The following is a 26,904-nucleotide window of genomic DNA, read 5'->3' on the forward strand; positions in this document are numbered from 1 at the left end:
AGACTGGCTTTCACAGTGATCGACTTTCAGTCGACATCGTAGTGCATCTGGTTACTTATAGCCGAAATCAAAGAACATTTAAGTGGTCGCTTGTTATTATGTTCCATCGTTTAAAACGAGCGTATGATAACGATATTCATACCGTCATACTTGCAGTATTGTAATCTTTGAGCTGATGTGTGGTCAACTTTTCCGTCTGTGGGCGTCTTTCCCGTGCAGGACTACGCCGTTCGTGTTAGATGGTGTATCGACGTCAAAGCAGTGGTCGGTAGTGTTTCAGTAATTTCGTGCTGCGAGGTTGGTTTGTAAGTGTTACTCTCTCCTAGCGCGATGACCCTCGAAAGGGGCCCACGAAGCCTTTATTGTACTTTCAACCATGCGCTTCGCACTTTGGGGACCCAATGACGACAGAGTTATCTGCATTCCACGCCTCTGGATTTGCAGGAGTGGTGTCTGATGATCATCACAATAAGTAGTTAGTATGTGCTGAAATATTACGTCGTTCAAGTATGTGCTGTAATATGTGCTTTATAGATACCTGACACACCAGTCGGTTAGCTATCGAGCCTGGATTTACGAAGCGCCTGTGTTATGCATAAACGTAATTTTTAAAACAGCTTTTGTATATCGTACGTACTTCTTGTATATTTAGACGCTTTCGTGAGGCTACGCGCTAAATTGTTGCTTAATATTATCCCAATCATGCGCGAAGAAACCACGTAGGCCATTCTATACTAAAACACATTGAATGCGTGTTACAATCTATAAACTTCTTTATTCTTTGAAATACGTGAAAAAGTGATTGTTAATACTTGGTTGGACCACATATGGTAGAGATTGATGGAGTTCGAGAATCGATTGTTCTATGCGCGCCTGTTCTTGAGTCCCAGAAGTCAGTAAATTTTCGAAATTTCCTGTGATAGGGCCAGAACTTGTCATCGCCGTTTCCATGTCGTCAGCATTGCTTGACAAGCCATATTTCTCGATGACTTCTGTGAAGTGTCTTGAACTGGCAGTGGACGAATATGCTACCGATACCTTCGATGACAGTGTGTTCGATCAGAGCTTGTGCGTCACCCTCAGATTCAAGAAAGACAGCTGGTGCTCAGTTTTCAGTTGTTGACTATTCATTGGTAGCCACAGAGTTTCGTCTTCAGGTACTGCCGGACCACTTCTTTGACCTCCCTCCGTGAGAACAACCTTCTCAGTGGCAGCTTCGCTTGGCTCTTCATTTATAATCACCGCAGTTTCGTCTTCAGGCACTGCCGGACCACTTCTTTGACCTCTTCTGTGAGAACAACCTTCTCAGTGGCAGCTTCGCTTGGCTCTTCATTGATAATCACCGCAGTTTCGTCTTCAGGCACTGGCTGGACTACTTCTTTGACCTCCTCCGTGATAACGGACCTTCTCAGTGGCAGCTTCGCTTGGCTCTTCATTGATAATCACCGCAGTTTCGTCTTCAGAGCACTGGCCGGACCACTTCTTTGACCTCCTCTGTGAGAACAACCTTCTCAGTGGCAGCTTCGCTTGGCTTCTTCATTGATAATCACCGCAGTTTCGTCTTCAGGCACTGCCGGACCACTTCTCTGACCTCCTCCGTGATAACAACCTTCTCAGTGGCAGCTTCGCTTGGCTCTTCAATGATAATCACCGCAGTATCGTCATTCAGGCACTGGCCGGACCACTTCTTTGACCTCTTCTGTGAGAACAACCTTCTCAGTGGCAGCTTCGCTTGGCTCTTCATTGATAATCACCGCAGTTTCGTCTTCAGCACTGGCTGGACCACTTCTTTGACCTCGTCCGTGAGAACAACCTTTTCAGTGGCAGCTTCGCTTGGCTCTTCATTGATAATCACCGCAGTTTCGTCTTCAGGCACTGGCCGGACCACTTCTTTGACCTCCTCTGTGAGAACACCTTCTCAGTCGCCAGCTTCGCTTGGCTCTTCATTGATAATCACCGCAGAGTCGTCTTCAGCACTGGCGACCACTTCTTTGGACCTCCTCGTGAGAACAACCATCTCAGTGGCAGCTTCGCTTGGCTCTTCATTGATAATCACCACAGTTTTGTCTTCAGGCACTGGCCGGACACTTCTTTGACCTCTTCTGTGAGAACAACTTTCTCAGTGGCAGCTTCGCTTGGCTCTTCATTGATAATCACCGCAGTTTCGTCTTCAGGCACTGGTCGGACCACTTCTTTGACCTCCTCTGTGAGAACACCTTCTCAGTGCAGCTTCGCTTGGCTCTTCATTGATAATCACCGCAGTGTCGTCTTCAGGCACTGGCCGGACCACTTCTTTGACCTCTTGTGTGAGCAGAACCTTCTCAGTGGCAGCTTCGGTTGGTTCTTCATGATAATCACCGCAGTTTCGTCTTCGGCACTGGCCGAACCACTTCTTTGATCTCTTCCGTGAGAACAACCTTCTCAGTGGCAGCTTCTGTGCGCTCTTCATTTGTAATGACCGAAGTTTCATCATCAGGTACTGGCTTCACCACCTCTTTGACCTCTTTCACAACCAAAACCTTTTCAGTGGCGACTTCTGTTGCTCTTGAGGACAGGAGGAAACGTTGGCAGACGCTGAACACAATTGGCTCGCACAGGATAGTCGCAGACCTTGAGGTCATCGTTAAAGTGTAGATTGTCCGGGCACTCCATTAAGACAGGAATTCCCTGGGTGAAGCGGAGAAGCAAATCCTTAGGATTTATATGCCCTGGATGGCGCTTCATTAAATACATAGCGAAATATTGACCTACGACTTAAGAACTACTATTAAACATTGGGTTCGGTGAGTTGGAGCTTTAACCCGCCCTAAACGACTTCTTTAGATTGTCACCAGATTAGAATACTACGACAGTCTCCGCGTGGAAACCTGCGTCATCCTTCCTAACAACGATAGTGACGAATAGGTTTAGGTGTCGTGGAGTATCTCTTGATTCAGTAGTCATGCGCTTCTCACATAGTCAATGTTGTGAAGCTCAGGAAGACCTTGCTTATAGAGCAAAGCATTTTACACCCTTTGAATGGGTTTTTCTATGTCTGCTGAGCCAACACAAGGAGAAAATACAAATATAGTAGAAAAGAGCATATACATGCAGCAATATTTATTTGAACTTGAATATTTCTTCGCCTACAGTACAAACAGGTGGGCCATCACAATTGGGGCGAATAATCCTATATTATAACTTCTTTTGCTACAGCACGTTTATGCGCTTCACGTGCTTTTTGTTGACATTCATCCTGATTTATCCACCATCTGCAGCACAACATGAGGGTGCTAGTCCCATAATTTATTTGTGAGGTATCCGTATTTAGGTATTCAAAAAGACGCCGTGAAATCACACAATTAATGACGCACACTTGCGAAGTTTTTGTCCCATGTGCAACGCTAAATATCCTGTATGACCTAGCAGACATTCCACTGCAACAAGGCGCCCCTAAGGGCCCAAAAACATGGTTTAGTTTAAATTTTCAATAACCTGTTTTGTATTTACCATTGAACATTGTATTGTGCGGATAGCTGTATTTATTTACCCGAACAGACAAAATTGTACCTGTTGGCACAGGAAGAAAGTGGAACAGTTCAGCGGGTTGGCAAACAAAGTGGCATCATCGTTCCTGTCATCCACTGGTGGGCATGCAAGGATCGCCAGTGCACTGGACATCGACACCAGGGACAGGGTCACCAAGGCAACCGAGGAGAGCACGACACGACGCTGGGTCACCATCCTGTATAGAGACAAAAAGAAAACATTCCTGTTGAAGTCACGTGTTTCAAGTGACAATGGCAAATTCCATATTCCGCGTGATGTCACATAAGTTCACTGTTGTTAAAAGAAGTCATGATATAAAACTAGACTGAAGATTTGTCTAAAACATTGTGATATATTTTCAGTCACTTGAGGGGAAATTACCATTCAATCGTGTTTTGTTGCAAAAAGTGCTGCATCTTCTGCATTGTGCATTATTTCACTGGTTTATTGGCTTTGTGTTTAGGGCGAAGTTATTATGAGACCGCAACACGGATCACATGCAGCACCATAGTTGTCCGCCGCCGCGGTGTCCGTAACCACTATTGCTGTAATTAGGAAAAAAACTCAGTAAACAAAAACACCAAGGGACATAGTAGGGCTCAAACCTAGATCCGCTGGTGCGAGCCCAATATTCTACTACAGAGCCACGCCGGTTCTTGAAACTCATTTATAAACTGGTCTTAGGCAGGCTTGTTTTCGGGGAAAGCATTGCGTTATTATGAGTAATAAAGCGTTTCAGAACAGCAAAGAAACAACACGCGTCATACACTGCGAATAGCGTGCTCAGTGGGTCGTCCATGCTCTAACACATTACAAAAGCTTGTTCTTGATCATCTATTAACTGTGGCACATACGCACTTAAGGACATTATTCTTTATCGTCTCAGCCGGTGCATGAAAAATTGGCTCAAAATTCTTTGCAAGTGCTTACCGGATACCACGTTTCTAGAAGAGTAACGAAGCATAGCGTGGTATCTGACGGCCTACTACCCAACAATTATTATTTTTAATGGCGTAGTGGGTACCTGTAAGGCCCCTCTTCTAGCTTACGCTGTGACTGTGCAGCGCCTTTCACGCAGGCCTGGCGTTTTTATTTTTTTTAACAAATCCTGCCTCACAGGAACCTGTAAAGATAAAAGCTCATATCGCTGGGCAGGTTTTAAAAAGGCCTAATTACAAGCTACGCTTTCTACTCAAAGGTATTGCGTACCATAACCAGTGTGATGGCATTTAGTAGAACTTGTTTTGCTACGAAATCATGTTCAGCGATTGCCCACAAGGGCGTTAGAAAGCTGCATCACAACGTACCACTCGTTTCGAATACCCAATTTATTCTTACGAACCTGCAGCTTTGGCGTAATGGTGAGAAATATCTCCAAAAGACGGACGTTAACCTTGCTGCCTCCAACTGAGGGTATTACAATACAAAATCCTTGGTGACATATTATGCAATACGAATGCTTCGTCACTGTGCTCATATTACGCTCATTGTGTCACCTTTTTCAATTTATTTCTTTAAATTGAAGTTTCAGCTTCCAAAATCAATACAATATATTTGGTATGATTATTCACCCTTAATAAACGAATAATATGACTTCATGTTTACCGGTGTTGCTTTTGTTAAGGCTTCGTGGTTACTTAAGATAATTTCTTTCTGGTTATGAGCTGCGTGGCACGTGCAGTCTAGAAATTCGAGGTGTTGAAGTAGCATGTAATATTATTGAACAACTTTGAATATAGCGTATACGTATGTATGCATGTATGCATGCATGCATGCATGCATGTATGTATGTATGTATGTATGTATGTATGTATGCATGCATGCATGCATGCATGCATGCATGCATGCATGCATGCATGCAGCATGCATGCATGTATGTATGTATGCATGCATGCATGCATGCATGCATGCATGCATGCATGCATGCATGCATGTATGCATGTATGTATGTATGTATGTATGTATGTATGTATGTATGTATGTATGTATGTATGTATGTATGTATGTATGTATGTATGTATGTATGTATATGTATGTATGTACTTGGATACCTACAAATGTATACTGTTCATGCCGATGAATAATCGTGCATATGACTTACAGATATATTACTTCGTGTTACTTTTGCACTGCCAATAACATCGCAGTTAAGAAGCTCTTAGTTTTCAGAACTTAAAATATGATACTATATTTAGCTAATTGACTTAGCTTTCTTCATCTGGTGAGATGCCACCAGCTGGCAAGATTATATTCATAATACACTTAATATCATGCGTATAAGTTCATTGAGACCTCTTGAATAGAGCTGGACCGCGTTTCCGCGATGCATATTTCATACATTTATTGAGCTGGCTGATTCTTCCAATCGTTCATCTAGAATAAAAAATTGGCAGATCCCACGTAAAGTGGGAATCGATGATATGTGAAGCACGAATGAGGAAGATTAATATGTCACTTTCAAATCCCCACAACGTTACGAGGTGGAGGTAAATTGGGCCGTACATGACTTCCGTGTCATGATTATTACGTTGGATGTGTCGTTCACCTTCGTCAACTATTCCCGTCACGTGGTGCCAATTTAGTATATTTGGAGCTAGCGAAACGACCATGGGCACGCTATGAGCGTGGTATGTTGTCATGTTCTAGCATGACACTTGTCTCAGGATTATCATATTCGCACCCGGCATATACCTTCGTCGTCCATTCACGCTCCATTATAACAAACTTGGCATAAGTGAGGCTGGTTAAAACGCCGCGAGAGCATCATGAAGGGCCCAATATACTCCAATGCAGCGTTGACACACGCACGCTGGGAACAGTGACGCTACGTTAGCAAAACCGCAAGCGCTTATAGTCTGAAGCAGGCGCGACAGGCGGACAAGCGTCCGTCGGCGCGGCCCGATGGCAACCAGCGCGAAATGCGGCGTGCATCATTTGGCGCCGATGCGTTACCATGACAGTAATGCGTCTGCCTCTTTTCGAAACGGAGGAACGCCGACGTGCTAAAAACGCGCATGCGTCAAAGCAATGCAGCGCGGCGCGCCCCTGCGAGTATATGGCAGGACCAGCGCCTGGCGTGCCAACGCCTATGTGACGCGACGAAATGAACGCCGGCGCGCACGTGTGCCAGGGTCACGTCGAAGTGTATTGGCGCTTTGGACTGTGGCCTGTAGTCGTGTTCTCAAACAACACGCATCCTATTATAATTATGTTTGCACCAGTCGCATACCTTCGTCATCTAATGATGTCACGTAATCAATCAATCAATCAATCAACTTTTATTTCTCATAGAGAAATATGGGGGTGACGGAAAAAAGCCGCAGTACTGCGGCTTGACAAAGCTCCGGCCCCCTACAAAGTCCAGCAGTAACAATGATCAACCACACAAAATTGATTTTGCTGAAAATAAAACATTTGATTGAATGCACATTGACAGGAAGAGGCAAATGTAGCGATTTCTAGGAGAAACATGGAGGACTTGGTCTTTATACATCATTATACATAGTAATACACATTCATAAGACTTATGGAAAAAAGGACAAAAAAGAAAAACACGAACAGTTGTAGGTAATGATTACGTGTACAACAGAAGTTGATAAATAATGCAACAAAAAAACTGCAAAGGCAATAAATCAGTATTACACTGAGAACATAAAAAAACGTTAAAAAAACATGCCGTAGTCATGGTAAACGACATGAACGTAACAGTCATTTGAACGAAATCTAAACAGGTAGTAGTACCAACACTGAGCACATTTCTCTAGTATGAGAAATGTTATAGCCTCGGTTTATTATGTGGACCATGATAATAAGTCCTATTGGTGAAAAGAAGATTACAATTTCAACGCACAGTACAAAAAATTCATATGCAAAAAAAAAAAAAAAAAAGAAAACAAAAAAAGTAAACAATTTCCGAAAGAGAATGAGCAAGCCAAACGCACACAGACAAAAGAGAAAAAAAAACGCCATGTACAAACAGAAGAACCGTGCGTATCATTCTGCGACTGATGAATACGACTAGATGTTAGTGTGAAACGAAGTCTAAACTTCACCGATAAGAATGAGCGAAAGGTGCGTGCTGAGCCGACTCAGTGGCTATGCCATGTTTTGCATATTTGTTTAAGATTATCGGCTAGTTGATACGATACAGACTGATTGCCATAGTTTGTGCGGCATATTGGCTGGATCCAGTCATCCTGACTTCTTGTGTCGTATGTATAGTGACGTCTTGCTAGGCGAAACGAACTGATGAATTCGGTGTTATTAGTCCTCATGGCGAGACGGTATGTACAGGAAAGACGGAATGCGTAGACGAATTTAACTTTGAGTATATTATATGCTTCAAAATAAGGGGCAGTATGAGTAGCATACGGAACGTTGGCTATTGCACGAATTGCGCGCTTTTGGCATATACCGAGTTTTTTCAAGTTGTCAGAGGATGTAGTACCCCATACAAGATGACAATAATTTAATGTCGATAAAATAATCCATTATATATCAGACGTTTAGCTTTACTGGTAATATTTGACGGTTTTTATTAATTAATGCAGTGACGGAGTTTAACTTGTTGCAAACATTTGCACATGCTTATTCCACGACAATGTTTCTGTGAAAGTGACACCCAAGGCTTTGATCTCTCTAACAACACTAATTTCTCATTATCAAGATACAACTTTTTGTCAGTTCAATAACTCTGTTTCTAGTGCGGAAAATTATGGCTTGAGTCTTTTTGTGTTAATTTTCAAGGAATTTCTTTTGACCACGCTGATACTTCTGCAAGCGCATCATTAGCTAAAGATACCAACCCATCCGGCTTTACTCCGCTGAAAAAAAGGGCTGTATCATCGGCGTAACCTACCCACTTACAATTAGTAAAAGAGAAAAAATGTCGTTTATGTAGACGATGAATAGGAGCGGCCGAGTATACTGCCCCTGGGGCACCCCGGACTTCAGGCGTTTAGTCTTTGAATCGAAAGTGTCATTTGTGACAAATTGACTTCTATGGCGAAGGTATGAACGCAGAAGGTCATTGGACCTCCCACGCACGCATAGTGTTCTAGCTTATACAGTAGTAGGTTATGTTGCACACAATCAAAAGCTTTTGAGAAGTCGATGTATACACCTAGTACTATATTTTTATCTTCAAAGCATCTATTATACATTCTTTTTGAGCAAGTAGTGCTTGTTCTGTGGATTTTCCTTTCAAGAACCCGTACTGGCCATGAAATGAAAGAGTGTTTATTCAGGAAGCGAACAAGTCGTGCGTGAATAATCTTTTCCAGGCCTTTTGATAAGATTGGGAGTATAGAAATTGGTCTAAAATTCCCAAATCATTTTCATCGCCCCCCTTGTGAATGGCAATTACCCTTGCTGTTTGCATTTTTTCTGAACACAGCTACTTTCAAGCACTAAATTGTACAGTGTTGTCAGAATAGGAGCAATAATGTCCGATGATGTGCTTTATAGGGCGGATTTGCATGTCGTTTTGCATCCAGTGATCTAGAAGTTTTTAAGCTCCTAAATATACGACAACTTCACTCTCCGTTGTTGGAAAAATACCATACTGGAGTAGGTGAACTGGTACCTGAATGGGATATGGATTTACGTTGCAAGCGCCTGACTGGCCTACCGCAATGAAATGGTCATTGAGTGCGTTTGACAAATATGAACCGCACTTCATGAGACCGTTTACACACAGGCTCGAAATCGCACGGTCAGTCTTAGGAGAACTATGGCGTTTAGTCGTTTCCACAACAGCTCAGTGTTTGCCGCGACAGAGAAATGCTTGAAAAAATATTCTTCCTTTGCTTCTTAGCGTAGCATTCAAACGATTTCGGAAAGATTTAAATTTTTTCCATGTTTCAGGGTTTCTGTCTGATGAAATCCAATAAGGTTATTTTTTACCTTGATTTGGGTGCGAAGGTAATTGGTTAGCCATGGTTTTCGCGATTTATTACTTCTATGCCTGACAACGTATGGAAGTGCTTATTGTACAGTGTCCTCAGTTCAGCAATAAAGGTCTCGTACATGGAATTTGAAGTCATGTTTCTAAAAACTGACGCCAGTCGTGGGCTTCAACCTCGTTACGGAAAGCGTCCAGAGATGCACTGTTTATATCTTGGAAACGCTGAGGCGGATCGATAATCCGCTTAGTTGGCACTTCATTTTCAATGAAAGTAAAGATGGAAGATGGTCACTCATATCGCTTGCATCGAACCGCTACAAAGGTTTTTCTGTCGGTGTTAGTGATGAATAGATCGATAAGGGTATTTGACGAATGAGTAATGCGGTAGAATTTACAATAGTGTTACAAACCCGTTTGACTGCAGTAAAGCTGACAGTTCGATCTGATCTCTTGAGGTTTTTAGCATGTCTATATTGAAATCACCGGCAAGAAAAAGAGAATATTTGTTGGAACGAATGAAGTCAAAATATTCTTCAAGAAAACAGAAAAAGGTGTTATATTGGCGTCAGGTGGGCGGTAGACGACACAAAAGATATTGGATCGACTACGCACGCTTAGAATTTCGAAGTTAGCATTTGAAACGGAGAATTCGTCAATGATGCTCACGTTTAGCTCAGCCTTAGCCAACAACAGCACGCCCCCTCCTTTACGTTGAGAGCGGTTTAAAGCAAAGCCTTGGTAGCCTGGTTGGGCGAACGGCACGGAATACTTGGTGTACCACGTTTCAGATACCATGATGATATCAAACGGTACGCCCGTGCTAGCAAGAAATAGTTCGAATTCGTCATGTTTGGATTCCAGCGATCGCGCATTCACAGCAGAAAAGACAAGTGATCATATCCAGGTAGGTGTTTAAGTGAAGAAGGTTTTACAGCCATGACGGCAGTAATCTACAAGAAAAAAAGGGCCACGTAGCAACAGTCCTCATAATTATGACGCGTCGGCTGACTGCGTCATCTTCTCCAAGTCGCTTGCGGAATTTAAGCGCAGAACGGCAGAGTTTCGTCTCGACGAGCAAAAATTCGTCCATCCTTTGTCCAGACATATCGCCAGCCTGCCACCCTCTTCCTAGCCACAGCAGCACCGAGAAGTTGCTTATCTGACGTGTCAGGTGCTCATTAACAAACACAGGTTTTGTAGAACTACAACCAAGCAATGTGCCCGTTTGGCGAGTCTTCCTGGCCTTCGCCAGAAAGAATTTCGCTTCTCACGACGACAAAGCGCACAATTATGTTTGGTTCGCTGTGCTTAGTCGTGAAGACGCGGTGACAGATGTCAATATCGTCTTTCGATACCGATTCTCCAATGAGCTGACCCATCTTCGAGACCACGTCAATCACATCTGGTTCTACGGAACTCCCTTAATCTCTACATTATTGGAGCGAGTATATTGCTCTAATTCATCGACTCGCGCAGTCAACCTCTCGTTCTCTCTTTAGTTTCCGATTGCTTAACTTTAGCTCTTTTATCTCATTTATGAGCTCTTTTATGTCTTGCCCATCTCAGTCACGCTGTCACAAGACTCGCTACAGTACTGAACGCTCTGTTTCAGTGAGCGAAGTTCTGACATCACCTCCTTTCTAAGGCTATCAATCCCTGTTGCATTGACATGCTATCGCTAAGTTTATCGTCAGTGTCCTCTTTACCCGTTTTTCGCGTGTTGCGGCCAGTCATTTCGAGATGGCCACAGACAGCAAGAACATGGAAACACAATGTTGAAAGAAAACGAATGCAAGTGACACAAGAACCCTGCTCGCAGCAGTGCAAGAAAACAAGAAGGTACTATGGACTTAGGAGCACAAAATCTTGTGCTTACCTGCGAGATGAGAAGATGCCGATTAGTATGTGCACTGTTGACGCACTGCTGCCGAACAAAGTCGCCAGTCAATGTCACAGCGGTTTAAATAGGTGCTGTAGGTGTCGCTGACGCTTGCGCATGCGACGTTCCTTGTCAGGTGTAGAGCAGCAGCACGGCGATGTCACCTTCCTGGTGCGGACGGTGATCGTGCTTCAAAGATAATCGTCCCACTGCGAGATGAGAAGATGCCGATTAGTATGTGCACTGTTGACGCACTGCTGCCGAACAAAGTCGCCAGTCAATGTCACAGCGGTTTAAATAGGAAGCTGTAGGTGTCGCTGACGCTTGCGCACGCGACGTTCCTTGTCAGGTGTCGCTGACGCTTGCGCATGCGACGTTCCTTGTCAGGTGTAGAGCAGCAGCACCGGGCGATGTCACCTTCCTGGTGCGGACGGTGATCGTGCTTCAAAGATAATCGTCCCACTGCGAGATGAGAAGATGCCGATTATTATGTGCACTGTTGACGCACTGCTGCGAACCAAATTCAGATATACCAAATTTGGCATATCTGAAGCTAGCTAAACGGCCGCGAGCGCATCATGAGTGTGGCATGTAGTCATGCTGTCACATGACACGCATGCCGTGATTATTATGTTTGGATATGTCATTTGCCTATGTCGTCCGTTCGCTTCACGTAATACAAATTCGGTATCTGTGAAGCTAGCGAAGCGGCCGCGAGCGCATCATGAGCATAGCATGTAGTCATGTTGTTACATGACATGCATCCCTTGTTTATCACGTTTGCATATCATGACATTCATGACATACATGTCATTATTTTCATGTTATGACAAGTCAAATACGTTCTTCATGCAGTCATGTCATGGGTACCAAGTTTGGTATCGATACCATTATCGAAACGGCCAGGAGAGCTTATAGCGTAGGCGCTAGATAGATAGATAGATAGATAGATAGATAGATAGATAGATAGATAGATAGATAGATAGATAGATAGATAGATAGATAGATAGATAGATAGATAGATAGATAGATAGATAGATAGATAGATAGATAGATAGATAGATAGATAGATAGATAGATAGATAGATAGATAGATAGATAGACACACAGACACACAGACAGACAGGACAGACAGACAGACAGACAGACAGACAGACAGACAGACAGATAGATAGATAGATAGATAGATAGATAGATAGATAGAATAGATAGATAGATAGATAGATAGATAGATAGATAGATAGATAGATAGATAGATAGATAGATAGATAGATAGATAGATAGATAGATAGATAGATAGATAGATAGACAGACAGACAGACAGACAGACAGACAGACAGACAGATAGATAGATAGATAGATAGATAGATAGATAGATAGATAGATAGATAGATAGATAGATAGATAGATAGATAGATAGATAGATAGATAGATAGATAGATAGATAGATAGATAGATAGATAGATAGATAGATAGATAGATAGATAGATAGATAGATAGATAGATAGATACTCTCAAAGTCACCGAGTTCGCTTGAGAAATGCTTCGCATTTATAAGATAATTGATCACTCCTTAATAAGAATCTGTATAACACGAATGTAAAACGTGTTCTAGCAAGATTGCAAGTTGGGCCATTCCGATTATGCTGGTAATTGAAAATTTTTTGTTGAGGTGCACTAAAAAACAGACGGACAGCCTCCTTGTCAGCCTCTTCTGTCCATCTGTTTTATTGCGCTTCAACAAGAAAAGTAAAACATGTCCCCGGACTAGTTGTTCACGTTTTACTTCAAATTAAAGAGAACTTGGACGAAGTCTAAGATTTGTTTTTTAGTGAGAATGCCATTGAGCATGGACGCAGACATGTTGACGCATCATGGCTGGATGCGTCTTTATCGCTGTGAAAAAAATCATGACGTTCATGATCAATGATTAAACGAACGCTCGTCGTAGCTGTAAAGGTCAAGATGAGAGCATTAACACAGAATGCAGTGCAACAGCCAGAACAGCGTCGTTGAATCGACGCAAAGCTTTCAATGTTGCATATACCCGCAACGTGTTAAATATTGAACGTCACAGCTGGACTAAGAGAAAACGCTACGTGCGTCGTGTGTTCCCAGAAGCATGGTCTCTAACTTTGCTGGATGGGAAAGCTTTTGAATAATCGTGAGAGACTCGTGCTTCGCAGAGTTATTTCGATACCAATGGCGTGTTATGGCGTCGATAACATTTGACTTCACCTATCAAGCGCACCGAATGAGGCGGACTCGCAGCAATAACGTATTGAAGACCCGCGGTCATGATGCACTTTACCATTACAGAAGCTCGAACAAGAGCAATGCTAAAGGAAAGCGGCCAACTTACAAATGCACGAATATCCACGAACCTAATTCTTGTGACGGAACGAAAGAGCGTACATCGGATCTTAAACCGCCACATTTAGGGAAGCACTTTACGCCATGGGTCGAGCGTCCCGTGTCATTTTCGGAGTAGTAGCCACCTCTCGTTTAGTCCTTAGAATGTCCGCTGGAGGGTGGAACTTGTATATGATGAATATACGATGAAAAGATGCGAGATGGTGGTACTTAGAGTGTTCACTAGATGGATGGATGCACGAATGGACAGACAGATGGACGCACGCACGCACGCAAGGGAAGACAGACAAACAGATGGACAGACAAAGAGATAGACGCATGGTCACATGGACGGATGGGTGAACGCATGGACAGACGGATGAGTGCACAGATGGACGGACGTATGGACAGATGGACAGACAGACGAGACGCATAGTCGCACGGACGGATGGACGGATGCATGAACGGATGGATGAGCGCACAGATGGACGGATGAATGGATGGACGGGCGGACAGACGGATGGACAGACGGATGGACAGACAGACAGACGCATGGTCTCACGGACGGATGGATGAACGCATTGACAGACGCATGAGTGCACAGATGGATGGACAAATGGACAGACAGACATACAGACAGACAGACAGACAGACAGACAGACAGACAGACAGACAGACAGACAGACGGATGAGCGTAGAGTTGGAGGGATGAACGGACGCACATACGAATGCTTGGACGGGGGCACGGGTGGACGAACGCACGCACGGACGGACAAACAGATGCTCGGGCGGATGGATGGACGCAGGGACGCACGGACGGATGGCTGGGTGGATGCTTCGCCCCTCTCATCATCTTCACTCCGTGGGTATGCTGTGATTTTTTTTCTAATCTTGCGGTGAACATAATTTTATTTTAGTCTTGTTAATGTTTTCTAATTTCATACGTTTTAATTAAGAATAGTTAACTGACAGTGTTTTTCGGGTGTTGTGGCATTTTATTATGTTTGTTCTCGTTAAAAGATTTTTGATATTCTTCTTGTTGTTCACAAATGCTTCGGTTTCTACATCTGGTGTAGATGCCAGGCGGCGGTCTACAGATGGAGGGGCATTGTGTGGGCTTAAGGTACTCTTCCTCCAAAAATTGCGTTTCTAAAGCTTTCAATCGTGGCCCGATGGAAGGGAGAGGGTGCCCGGCATCCGTTGTTGCGGACCGAGAGGTCGTGGAATCGACTCTCGTTGACGAATCTTTTTAAATGCGAACCATTTCATGGCAAATTTCAGTGACTTTGAGCATATCTATCTATCTATCTATCTATCTATCTATCTATCTATCTATATATCTATCTATCTATCTATCTATCTATCCGCTGATGTCTCGGTGCTCTCGTCATAACTACCTTAACTTGGGAAAAACGAAAGGTAGTAGGGGAGGGTAAGATGGTTTAACGACTGGGCCTAATTCTGTCATGGAAGTTGTCAAACCCTTCCCGCCTAGCTGTGCCACATACCCGCGGGCGGGTATGTGGCACAGCTAGGCGGGTATGTGCTACGGGTGATCGACAGTTTATACATAGTGCCCTGAAATGAACAGCACGAACTATTTATCCATGAACAGCAGGAAACACTCGGGTAATTTTAATTTGTGAGCGTTCAGAAAAAAGAAACGCTGATACCGGCAGCGTTCACCCGAAAATTGTAAAGAATCAATGTCACGGTCCTCGATGGAGGCGAAAATGCTGTAGGCCCATGTGCTCAGATTTGGGTGGTTAAAATTTCCGGAGTCCTTCACTACGGCGTCTCTCATAATAGATAGAGGTGGTTTTCGAATGTTGAAGCGCACATATCAATCATCAATCGAATGTCACGGCCGCAGCAGGAATTGAACCCAGGCATTGTGTGTAGTAGTCAATAATTATACCACAGAGTCACAGTAGGTCACGGAGTTACTGTTATAATAGACCATAATTTTCGTTATACGTCAATTGTGGTTGCAGTGCTCGCTATCGAATTTTAAAAACACAACATATGTACTCCTACGATGCAGCCGTCACGTCGGGTTAACGTCAATTGAAATTATGCGTCCTCCGCTGAAGGTTATTAATGTAGCAGTGTGCAGGACTACCATCCCCGTGGACAGCAGCACTCGATATCTGCTTACAACTACAGGTGTTGTCAATATCCATGTTGTTGTTGGAATCATTACAAAATTGCAAAAAAACTGGGTATATGAAACATATTCGGCTGCTTTGAGTGTGTCTGTGGCTGCATTTTTACATCTATTTAGCGCAGCGCCACTTCTTAACGTTTCATTCAATTTAAAATTACAACACAGTCACCTTTATCCGGATGCTTCGCATAACATCAATTCACAAGGTACGTGGGATCTGCCGAATTTTCTCATTTGTCACTTGATCGTGTCCTTTTAAAGGCGAAGCATTTCTTAGCGAACTTCGGCGACTTAGAGCGCATCTATCTATCTATCTATCTATCTATCTATCAAGCCGCTTACGTTTAGGTGCTCTCGTGGTCACCCCATTTACTAGGCGGGAACCAAAATCAACATGAGAGGGTAAGATGGTTTGACGAATATGACGCACTGGTCAAGACATGAATATTGTCACAATCCCGTCGCGCACGTCGTCAAACACGTCCCGTCAGACAGTGGCACGTACCCACGGGCGGGTATGCGCTGTTACGCGGGTATATGCCACAGGTGATTAACGCTTGGTACCTACCCAGGAATGACGAGAACACACGTGGGACAACTTTAACGTGCGAGTGTTAAGAAATACCCAGTGTCGGTAGCATTGACCCGATGAGGCCCAGCTGGAATCGAACCCAAGCATTCTGGGTGCCAATGAAGCATTTTACCACAAAGCTATGCCAGGCCTCGGAACTAGTTTTCAAATAGACGCTAATCTTCGTGAAACTATCATATTGGCTGCTGTGCTGCCTACCCAATTTTATAAACATTACATATGCACCATTTTGATACAGCCGTCACATCGCGTTAACGTCGGATGTGGTTAGTTGCCATGCGCTGAAGTTGATTTATGTAGCAGTGTCCGGGGCCAGCATCTTCGCGACCATCAGCGCTTCCGATCAGCCTCTGGTGTTGCTAATGCGCATGTTCCAGTTGACAACGTTGTGCAAGTGAAAACAACTGGTTATAAAAACATCCACAACTCTTCAGCATATGTATGTGCGTGCAACATTTGTACATATATTCATTTCATGACGCGTCGCTCAATAAATAATTGCAACATGGTCACCTCTTCTCCGCATGCTTCGCATAACGTGGATTCCCAGGTACGTGGGATCTGCCGAATTTCATTACGACGCCGTTTTCTTGACGGAAATACGTCACTGCATTCTCGGGGGACCCCAACATAAAACACTGTCGTATTAATAAGCTCAAATAAATAAGTTGTTAAAACTTAAGACTACCTCGTAGCCAAATACTATGTGCAAGCGCTCAGGTCCCGTTGCAAAGCCAGTGTGCAGTACATAACTGTCATTATCTGCCGCATCATTATCTGCCAAGTAACGCAACAGGCACCACAGTGAAATCGTCAGGATAATGTGGAGTACTTTTCACGAAAGTAAGTAATGTCGAGTAGAACCTCTGTTCTCATTATATCAAAGCTTGAAACAGTAAACGCGATGGAGAATCGCTGAGACGATTCCTATGATTCACCGACAAATGCCCCACCGCGGTGGTCTAGTGGCTAAGGTACTCGGCTGCTGACCCGCAGGTCGCGGGTTCGAATCCCGGCTTCGGCGGCTGCATTTCCGATCGAGGCGGAAATGGTGTAGACCCGTGTGCTCAGATTTGGGTGCACGTTAAAGAACCCCAGGTGGTCGAAATTTCTGGAGCCCTCCACTACGGCGTGTCTCATAATCATATGGTGGTGTTGGGACGTTAAACCCCACATATCAATCAAATCATCTGCGACAAGTGCACTAAATAAATAGCTGCTTCGGGCATGATAGGTCGTACTTGACGCAATGAATGCACGCCCTGTTAAAAAAAGTTTTGTTGCTTGAGTAACGACAACGATATGCACGTTTAGTTTTTAACACTTTTTGCGAGGTTACTGTGTTTGTTGAGAAAACCGTGCACAAAATAAAAATGTGAGTGTAGCTGTGGTGCCATTTACAAACATTTACGGATGACACTGCTGTCACCATGCGTTAAGCATGGTAAATGCGGTGTGTAGCAGATGAATTTTATTACTTGCAAAATAACGGGTGTTCTCTCGATTTACCTTTGCATAACACAATTTACATCCGTTGGTGGTGCAATAACAGTAATAATATCTAAAGTTTAATGTCCCCAAACCACCATAAGAAAATGATAGACACCTTATAGAGGGCCTCAGAACTATACACCGGCTATGGTTATTTAATGTGCGCCTAAATCTAAGTACACAGGCCTACAGCCTTTTCGCATGCATCGAAAACGTGACCGCTGTAGCCGAGATTTGATCCCGCAACTTTCAGGTTAGCAGTTGAGTGCCCTAACCACTAGATCACCACCTCAAACGCGTCAGTGTTTCAGGCAGCGCATTCAGAAGGGCTTCTTATGCAATATGATGAAAACATAAGGCGTCATTCATTGGCGGATTCGGAGTGACCCACGGTCTCTGCACCGGGGCACTCCACTCTGGCGGAGGGAAACAGAATGGAATCTACCAATGGAACACACGTGCTTCCTCTGAAGCAAATGGCGGGTCAGAATGAAACGAGGTACGCGCGCACGCTGGGCACAGCGACGCTAGGCTAGCAAAACGTGATCTCTGACGCGAGGCGAAACTGACGTGACTGGCGTCCGTTGGCGCGCCCTAAGTTGGCACCGTTTCAAGAGGTTTGAAGACACGTGACGCTTGTGACTACCGGTCAAATAGGTCGATTTTTTCGGAGTAGAAAAACTTGCTCTGTTGAGGGGATATCACGACGGAGATGCTCCAGATTGGCGAATAAAACATATAGGGAGCACTCTCAATCAGCCAATGGAATAGACTTGCTCACTGATAGCAGCAGAATGTATTACTGGAAGTGCTCCGAATCTGCCAGTGGACGACACCATTAGATCGTCATTGGATAATATGTGAGGTTGCTCCAGTAAGAGCAAGAACTGGGTTCACTTTTTCTGACACACCTTTACCGGCTGGTGGTTCATTTTCGTTGACACACTTAATCGGCTTGCGTACCACAGGCAACAAAACATAATATTAACAGCATGCTGTCGTTCTGTTTCATGTATTTGAGAATTTGGTGCCGCATCCACCTCATTGGCTGAAGATATGCGTAGATGAGAAAGAAGCTTCTGCAATTTTTAACAGCAAACATGGGGCTAGACAAAGAAAACAAATAGAAAAACTGACAATGATTAACATTATAGAAGTACAGCTCTGTAGGTTAAATTTCAGGTGTGTTAATAAAAAAAATTCGGCAGATCCCACATACCTGGGAATCGACGTTATGCGAAGCATGCGGAAGGAAGGTGATCATTTTGCAATTTTTTATTGAGCGACACGTCATGAAATGATGCTAAATATATGTACAAATTATGCATGCACAGACATATGTTGAAGAGTTGCAGATGTTTATATAACCAGTTGTTTGCACTTGAGCAACGATGCCAACTGGGACATGCGTATTAGCAACACCAGAAGCTGGTACGAAGCTCGCGAGGATGCTGGCCCTGAACACTGCTACAATAATGAACTTCAGCGCATGGTAACTAACCACAATTGACGTTAACCTGACGTGAAGGCTGTGTCAAAGGAGTACATATGTAATGTTCATGAAATTTGGTAGGCAGCACTGCAACCACTATTGACGTCCATTTGAAGATTAGCGTCCATTTGAAAAGTAGTTATCAGACCTGGCGTAGCTCTGTGGTAGAACGCTTCATTGTCACGCAGAATGCTTGGGTTCAATTCCAGCTGGGACCCTGACATTTATTCTTTGCATTCGTCGGGTCAACGATACCGATGTCGGGTATTTCGTGACGCTCACGCGTTAAAATTGCCCATGTGTGTTCTCGCCCCTGGCCTACATACTAAGCGTTAATTACCCGTGACACATACCCGCATACCAGCAGCACATAACTACCCGGGGGTTTGTGCCACTGTCTGGCGGGAAGTGTTTGACGACGTACTCGACGGGATTGTGACATTATTCATGCCTCGTCAAACTATTATACCCTGCCATGCTAATTTGGGTTCACGCCAAGTTAAGGGGGTGACCACGAGAGCACCCAAACGTAACTGGTTAGATAGATAGATAGATAGATAGATAGATAGATAGATAGATAGATAGATAGATAGATAGATAGATAGATAGATACGCTCGAAGTCACCGAAGTTAGCTAAGAAATGCTTCGCATTTAATCAATAGCTGCATTTGAAGCGTGTATGGTATGATGAAACAACTGCAGGCCAACCATAACTAGCAATTGTATTATGTGGCAAGAAAAGAGCTACTCGACGATTTGTCGGATCAGAGTGTTAAACTTTGTGTCATTTCCATTACACATGTGAACATTGCTACTTCGATAAATGCCTTGCTATGCCTATGCCGATAAATGCCTTGTCTTCGCTATGCAAGCCCTATTGTTCGGGTGGTTTTCCTGCTTATCGAATATTCCTACGCCGCACCGAATGATACTACCAGCCACACGCATAAGCGACTCGCTGCACAACAGTGCGCCATTCATGGCGTTGTCAGTTTTGCTCGAAGTTCTCTTCCGCCTACCAGCCACATGGACGCCACTTTCAAGGAAAGACGAAGAATTAGGCGGCCTATCCAGTGACCTGCAACTCAAGTAAATTGTGAAAAGTGCTTACATCACCATGCCCAACTGCCTTGTATAAACTATTCAGGTGCGTACAACCACCTCTCTTCATGCTGAAATACTGACGATCACTGCTTGCTGCTGTTCGCGTGTTCATGCGTGTCATTGCATACTATTTTTCATGGCTTTTCTATTGCCGTTCTTTCATTACAATCGCATGATGTTGAGACTAGCCCTGTACCCATCCTATGTTCCGAATCATTGCTTACTGTCTATTCACTACCCGTAGACTGTTTAGAACAAATGAGTGTAATGTTCAAGCTGGTGAAATGAATGCACACTCGACCTTATTATCGTGAAAAACAGTGTAGGCAGGGCACCATGAAAACAAACAAAATGAAGCCATTCGAACAAACTGAAGTTGACTTCATTTTATAAATCAATTGCTTGAAAGTTCCAGCGTGCAATTAGAGCAACTTTTGCACTTCAAAGCCGTGAAAAATGGCAAGAAAATCATTAAAACAAACAATACTGGTCTCCAAGAACACTTCAACTTGCTCGCAAAAAATGAAAAAAACGTCGATGAATTTACTTATGAAATGGGATCCGCGCACGTTAAGGCTGAAAATGTTGACTTTCGTTTGAACGCATTTGATTCTCGTTTCGCTGCACTTGAAGACAAGTCACGCCATGATAATCTTACATTTCGAGGTATTCCTGGCACTAAATATCATGATAAAAACTTAGACGAAGCTAATAGTAGAGATGAAAAATTTTGGCAGCTCATTTTACGATGGCCCATGGAACAAGCACGTCGCTTCGGTTTTTTCAGTCTCGACAAGTGCTGTCCTGTCATTGCACAATTCTTTAAATCAAGGGAACGCTTATTTGTAGTGTGATACCGATGTCAACGAAGAAATGTTTGAGTTTGAGTTGCTGGAGCCTTTTCACAATCTACGCATCGCTGGCAAAAACTCTCAATACGAACACCCAGAAAGGACGAAACACCCCCCCCCCCCCCCCCCCCCTCTGGCACTGTGTGCTCAGATTTGGGTGCACGTTAAGCAGGCACAGTTGGTCGAAATTTCCGAAGACCTTCTCTAGGGCGTCTCTCACAATCATATGGTGGTTTTGGGATGTTGAACCCCACATAAAGAACCCCAATATTCGGTCAGGATTTCATTACTTCAAGCTCCGCTATAATAAGTAGTTTTCAAGCGATAAATACCAAGCATGAGATGCAACGAGCGATACCCCCCTTAGCTATTTAAGAGAGAGTGTAGCAGGTACTGGACTAATTGCAATAATGCCCAGCCTCTGGCGCAACGGGGGAACAAAGAGGGTAGTGACCGAATGTCTTATGCAGCCTCATATTGCACTTTTTTTTACAAACAATAGGAGTCCGCCCAACAAAATCTTTTCGTTGTCCTCAGCTATATGGACACCTGGAACGCGAAAATCACATACCTAGCGAAAACGTGGCTTCCTGCCACTATGCGTGATCGTGATTTATTTTACGGCACCACTATCTACGCTATGTACCAATGAGACCGCACTGAGCGTCGAGGAGATAGTGTCACTCTCGCCATTTCGAAAGATAGTTTCTCCTTTCATGTAGACATTAAAACTCATCTTCAAGGTACATCGGCTTGCCTAACACTCAGTCACACATAGGCAATTCTTGGTGTCATTAGCTTTCACCTCCTGCCACCATCATAGAAAGTTTAATATGATTCTAATAACCTAAATTCTTCATACTTTCCCTCATTTGCTTCGGTCTGAATTGGGGAACTTAATTCTCGTAGCTTGTTGAGCAACACACATTCGCCCAGAATAAAGCCCTTTTGAGCTAAGAGAAAATCGTTTTATAAACTTCAATCCATGTTTTGTTTCTTGGGTTCTTAGGCCGCTGACCTTAATCTCTTCTTCCGCTGTGAGAATTCTTCATTTAAATTTAACGAGTAGTCCAGCTCTAGTTTCTCCTATAACAATTCAACCAGACATTTTAACTTGTGAATTTTAAGCCCTGGCATTTAGGCCACCCAGACATTGTGTGCGGTGAGGCATAGCCTTTCCACCGCTGTACAAGCCAGCTGGATTGCCGACAGTTTGTTGTGAACATCCGTGTTTGTCAGCGGACCAAGTCAATACTCTTCGAGAAGGTTCGGCCCCGTATTGTCCTTTCGGTGTATAACCATGACCTGTGTGCATTGCCCTAGGATTTGTGTCATATCCACGTGTTCGTGGTCACAGAGGTTACAGCTCGCTTGTGGGTATCACCGGGAATGGCTCTGTTTAGGTGTAATGAATTCTGAAATGTCTTCTTTGCAATTTTTGCCAATCTGTTTATTGAGATCTGTCTAGGACCTCTCCCTGAATGGGGAGCGAGGCAGTACAGGTTTTGTTTTATTCGACAGTCTCTGGACACACACCTCCTCATGGTGCCCCCTGGGTAGTCGGTACTTCGGTGCTGGTGAGCTAAGTTGTGTCCAACCTGCCCAAGATGGCCGCGTGGATGTAACATGTTGCCCGTTTTCTGAGCCCTAAGGAGCCTTAGGCTATTAGCCTATAAGGTCTCTCCATCCGCGGGAGCAACACGGACCTCTACCTGAATAAGCGTTGAGCGGCCAGTGTGAAGCCTTGTGCTTTACCCTTTTTTTATAATTTATACTCGCTAAATTAGGTAGAACTGTGATATCTTTGCAGATCTGGTACGTAGGTTTACTGGAAAATACATTTCAAATTATGTCATCGTTTCTAATACAAAATACTCTTAGTAATACTCACACACTGAGTGGCCATCCAACAAAAATAAACGGTTCCATCACTTGGCTAAAACCTTCTTCTCATGAAGAACGCTGGGCAAGCCAAAACATTGCTAATTGTGGCATACGTAATTGCAAAAAAAACTTTCTACTTAACTTATACATACTCGAAATGCCCACAATAGATTCGTATATGTTCTGACGCGTCATAACCCTTATCGGCCTAATGATAGCAGTATGATCTCAAAAGACATCGGAGGAGCCGCAATCTTAAGGGACACTACCACAATTGCTTGTAACGATGTGTTTTAGAATAATATTTTTGGCTTTATTTAATATTCACTAATCCCTGCTATTGTTTTATTATGCATCCTATAACAGTTTATTCATGTTGTACTGCCGAACTCCTTCATGACATTGGAAGGAATCTTATAGAAAGCACTAGCGTGTGGTGTTTCATGATATATATTGACCATAAACTTTCATAAATCTTCAAACACGTCTTTACTGCATTCAGAATGAAAGTTAGGAAAGGCGTTTCCGTTACATAAGTTTTCATGAATCATGCCATTTCGCTGACTAGCACCCTTTGCAAACTTTTTGAACGTGCAAACTTTACCAACGTCGTTAACTAAAAGTTATTCTTCATCTTTCACCAGAGGTGAGCAATGTGCTCCTGTGATAGGCAACTGATAAATTTTGAGCGTAGACTGCAAAGTATATTATTACATCGTCTCATCTGATGAATGTGTTTTTATAGATTTTAGGTAATCATTCCAAAAGGCTTGCCATGAACATCTTTTTTAAACTAAGTCTTTCAAGGTTGAACAGCATCATGGACTGGATATTCTGGACCGAATATTTTCTTCCTAATCCCCATGAGCTTGCTACTGTTAATATTTACAGTTAGATCCTTATAACTGGTGTTTGCTCCAGTGTGTCTCGGAGATAGACACTGAAAGCCCCCATTTTTGAGTCTATAATAATGATCTACCTTCTGCATTGGCTTCTCACGTTCACCTGTTTGCAAGCAATTTCATTTTTATTCCGCAATAACCAGTATTTATATTTCTAATGCGTTTCAATCTGACTTCAACTAAATGAATGACTTCTGCAGTGTCTGGCGAATGGAAATAAATAATATTAATTGTGATGATTTGACTGTTCACCAAAATTTTATCACTCTTCCATTTAAGTATCATCCTCTTACATCCTGTGCACTCGTAGAAACTCATGGGCATGTTACTTCACATCTAACCTGGCGTCTTCCCATTGAGGAAGTAACCAGCAAAAAAAGCAGCACGCTTTGGTACTCAAGCATTTTAATGCTTCGTGATTTTAAAAATAACTTCTTTGCCAGTCAATAGTGCCACCCAAGTTAGACTGCACTGCAGGTTCGTTGATTTCACATATGGAAAGCTTCATCTAAAGCTCGTTTAGAATAATTAGGTTGATTATTTTATTTTAAACATAAACACAATTTACGAAAACTTCAATTAAACTCCACTTATGCCTTCCATCACAAGCATCTTGAAAGAAACTAGCATGTTTGGCTGTTTCACAACTTAAATCACGAGCTGTTTTTTCACAAAGCCTCCACTTCACATCCGAAGTAAACATCGCAACAGAACGATTATTGATGTGAAGTGGAAATTAAAATAGTGAATACTAACGCTCTTGGTCAGTCCTTCTTCTCATAACATCCCGGCAATTAAACCTAATCCCCGGTCAGAGTAATCACCATCAATAATATTGAACTTTTTTCGCAAGACTGTAGTTATCATAATTTACCATAAACTTTAACACTTTCTTTTTACTGCCTTTCTGTCGAGTAATTTCAGACAATTGAACTGGCCTTGCATACTCAAAAATAAATGTCACGTTATCCTATTTCCTCATATTAGTACTTAATGTTTTATGCACGAAGCATCGCCTGGCTACATTGTATGTGCTGCTTTACTAGTTCGTTATTTTATTTCACCACCGTATTGCTTTCTTGTATATTATTACAACACCGTCACTGCTCAACTTATCGTTCACTACTTCCCTCTTTATTGTCCTTGAGGCTTGAGATAACAATAAATAAAAGCATGAATAAACATGAATAAACCCACTTGCATAACTTGTCCTCTCATATCAGATACATTACATCCGCGTTAGAAATACTCGCCTGTACTTAGGCTTTTCGAGCTCCCACTCCACGAGCAGCGCAGCATTTATTCAACGAGTTGAGCTGGAATCACTATCAAGTGGACGTCAATTGGTTTGGGCTACCTTATTCGAAAAACTGCACCACCATCAAATGGTGAATTATGACGGACCTTCGTTCTTCTTCCCTCCTTGTCTTAATTCTGTCCGCGAAGTATAGTTGCCACACATCTGTTTATGCAAAATACTTCATACTACATGCGAATAATTGGTACTTCATACTACATGCAATAAATAGATAAACTAACCTAGCGTCATGCATAACAATCTAAAGCAATTTAGCACCTTCTGAAGCTGTGTTACGCGAAAACAGTATTATTTAACTTGATGCGCAATTCACTGCTTTTGTGACCGATTAACACATTTCGCATCAGAGTGACTTTAATGTAATGTTGCATGTATCCAATGCTTCTACTGCTATTATGTATGTATTTATTCTGTAATCTGAGTGAATTCCCAAGCTTTATATTAGTGTTATATTTGATGCGGCTGCTACTACTATGCATTATATATATATATATATATATATATATATATATATATATATATATATATATATATATATATATATATATATATATATATATATATATCCCTGATGAAGGGAGGACACCTCCCGAAACTGTTGGGAAATGAATATATTTATCCTTGTTGACAACGCTCCCGTTGTGCCATATCCCATACCACATTGAATTATTACTCCCACTATATATATATATATATATATATATATATATATATATATATATATATATATATATATATATATATATATATATATATATATATATATATATATATATATACCTTACTTTTTTCTAAGATATCTCACAGTAGTATTTCGTGAACAGGTATTGACTGGTCTTATCGCTGGTTTTCTTCCACTTGTTTTTTTAATGTGCGCCCTCACCCCCAGCATGTAATACTCTCGTAAGAGGGCACCTAAGGTATCGCAAATAATAAATAAATAAAATTTGCTGCTGGTATAGACAAGCATAAAAAATTGAATTGATGTACATTTAACCGAGAAGTTCGTCAATTGAGATGAAATGTTTAAAGTTTTTTGTGCTTTAGCACAAATCATTATTTTGAGCTAAATTGAAGATGAATGAAAAGCCATAACTAGAACGAAAAAGGTACACGCTGCACTGCGCGCATCAGCCTGCAAGTTTTTTATAGTGTTAAAATTTTTGCCTCTTCTCGAACACAAAGTACTCGTCTCGGGCACACCAGCACGCGTGCATTTTGTCACACATAACTTTGATAGCGGGAAGGAACGCCTTCAGATGCATAGAAAAAGAGGCGGAACTGTCTGCATTGTTTCAGCAAAGTATTGAGTGGAACGTCCGTACTCACTTGATAGAGACGTTGCCGCGACGTGCATTCCTTGACAAAGTTTGGTGGCTTTTATACAGTGTAGAAGTGGTGAGGTCATTCGTGATAAAAACAAGCGTTGTGACATGCG

At 42.7% G+C, this 26,904-nt stretch overlaps 1 protein-coding gene and 1 long non-coding RNA gene across 2 annotated transcripts; both read right to left on the reverse strand.

Annotated features, from left to right (window-relative positions):
* Positions 1-749: 749 nt before the first annotated feature.
* Positions 750-2,547, reverse strand: LOC142793596 (uncharacterized). The gene is made up of 2 exons (XR_012891669.1): positions 2,098-2,547; positions 750-1,897 (listed from the first exon to the last, which is right to left on the reverse strand). It is a non-coding gene; the product is annotated as an uncharacterized LOC142793596 (long non-coding RNA).
* Positions 2,548-26,904, reverse strand: LOC142793595 (peritrophin-1-like; the record flags this gene model as incomplete). The annotated part of the gene is made up of 3 exons (XM_075885792.1): positions 26,796-26,904; positions 3,550-3,724; positions 2,548-2,667 (listed from the first exon to the last, which is right to left on the reverse strand). Coding segments are annotated over exons 2-3 (294 nt in total), but the record flags the coding sequence as incomplete, so codon positions are not given.

The sequence above is a fragment of the Rhipicephalus microplus genome, unplaced genomic scaffold (genome assembly GCF_043290135.1).
Source record: "Rhipicephalus microplus isolate Deutch F79 unplaced genomic scaffold, USDA_Rmic scaffold_311, whole genome shotgun sequence".
NCBI classification, from domain to species: domain Eukaryota; kingdom Metazoa; phylum Arthropoda; class Arachnida; order Ixodida; family Ixodidae; genus Rhipicephalus; species Rhipicephalus microplus.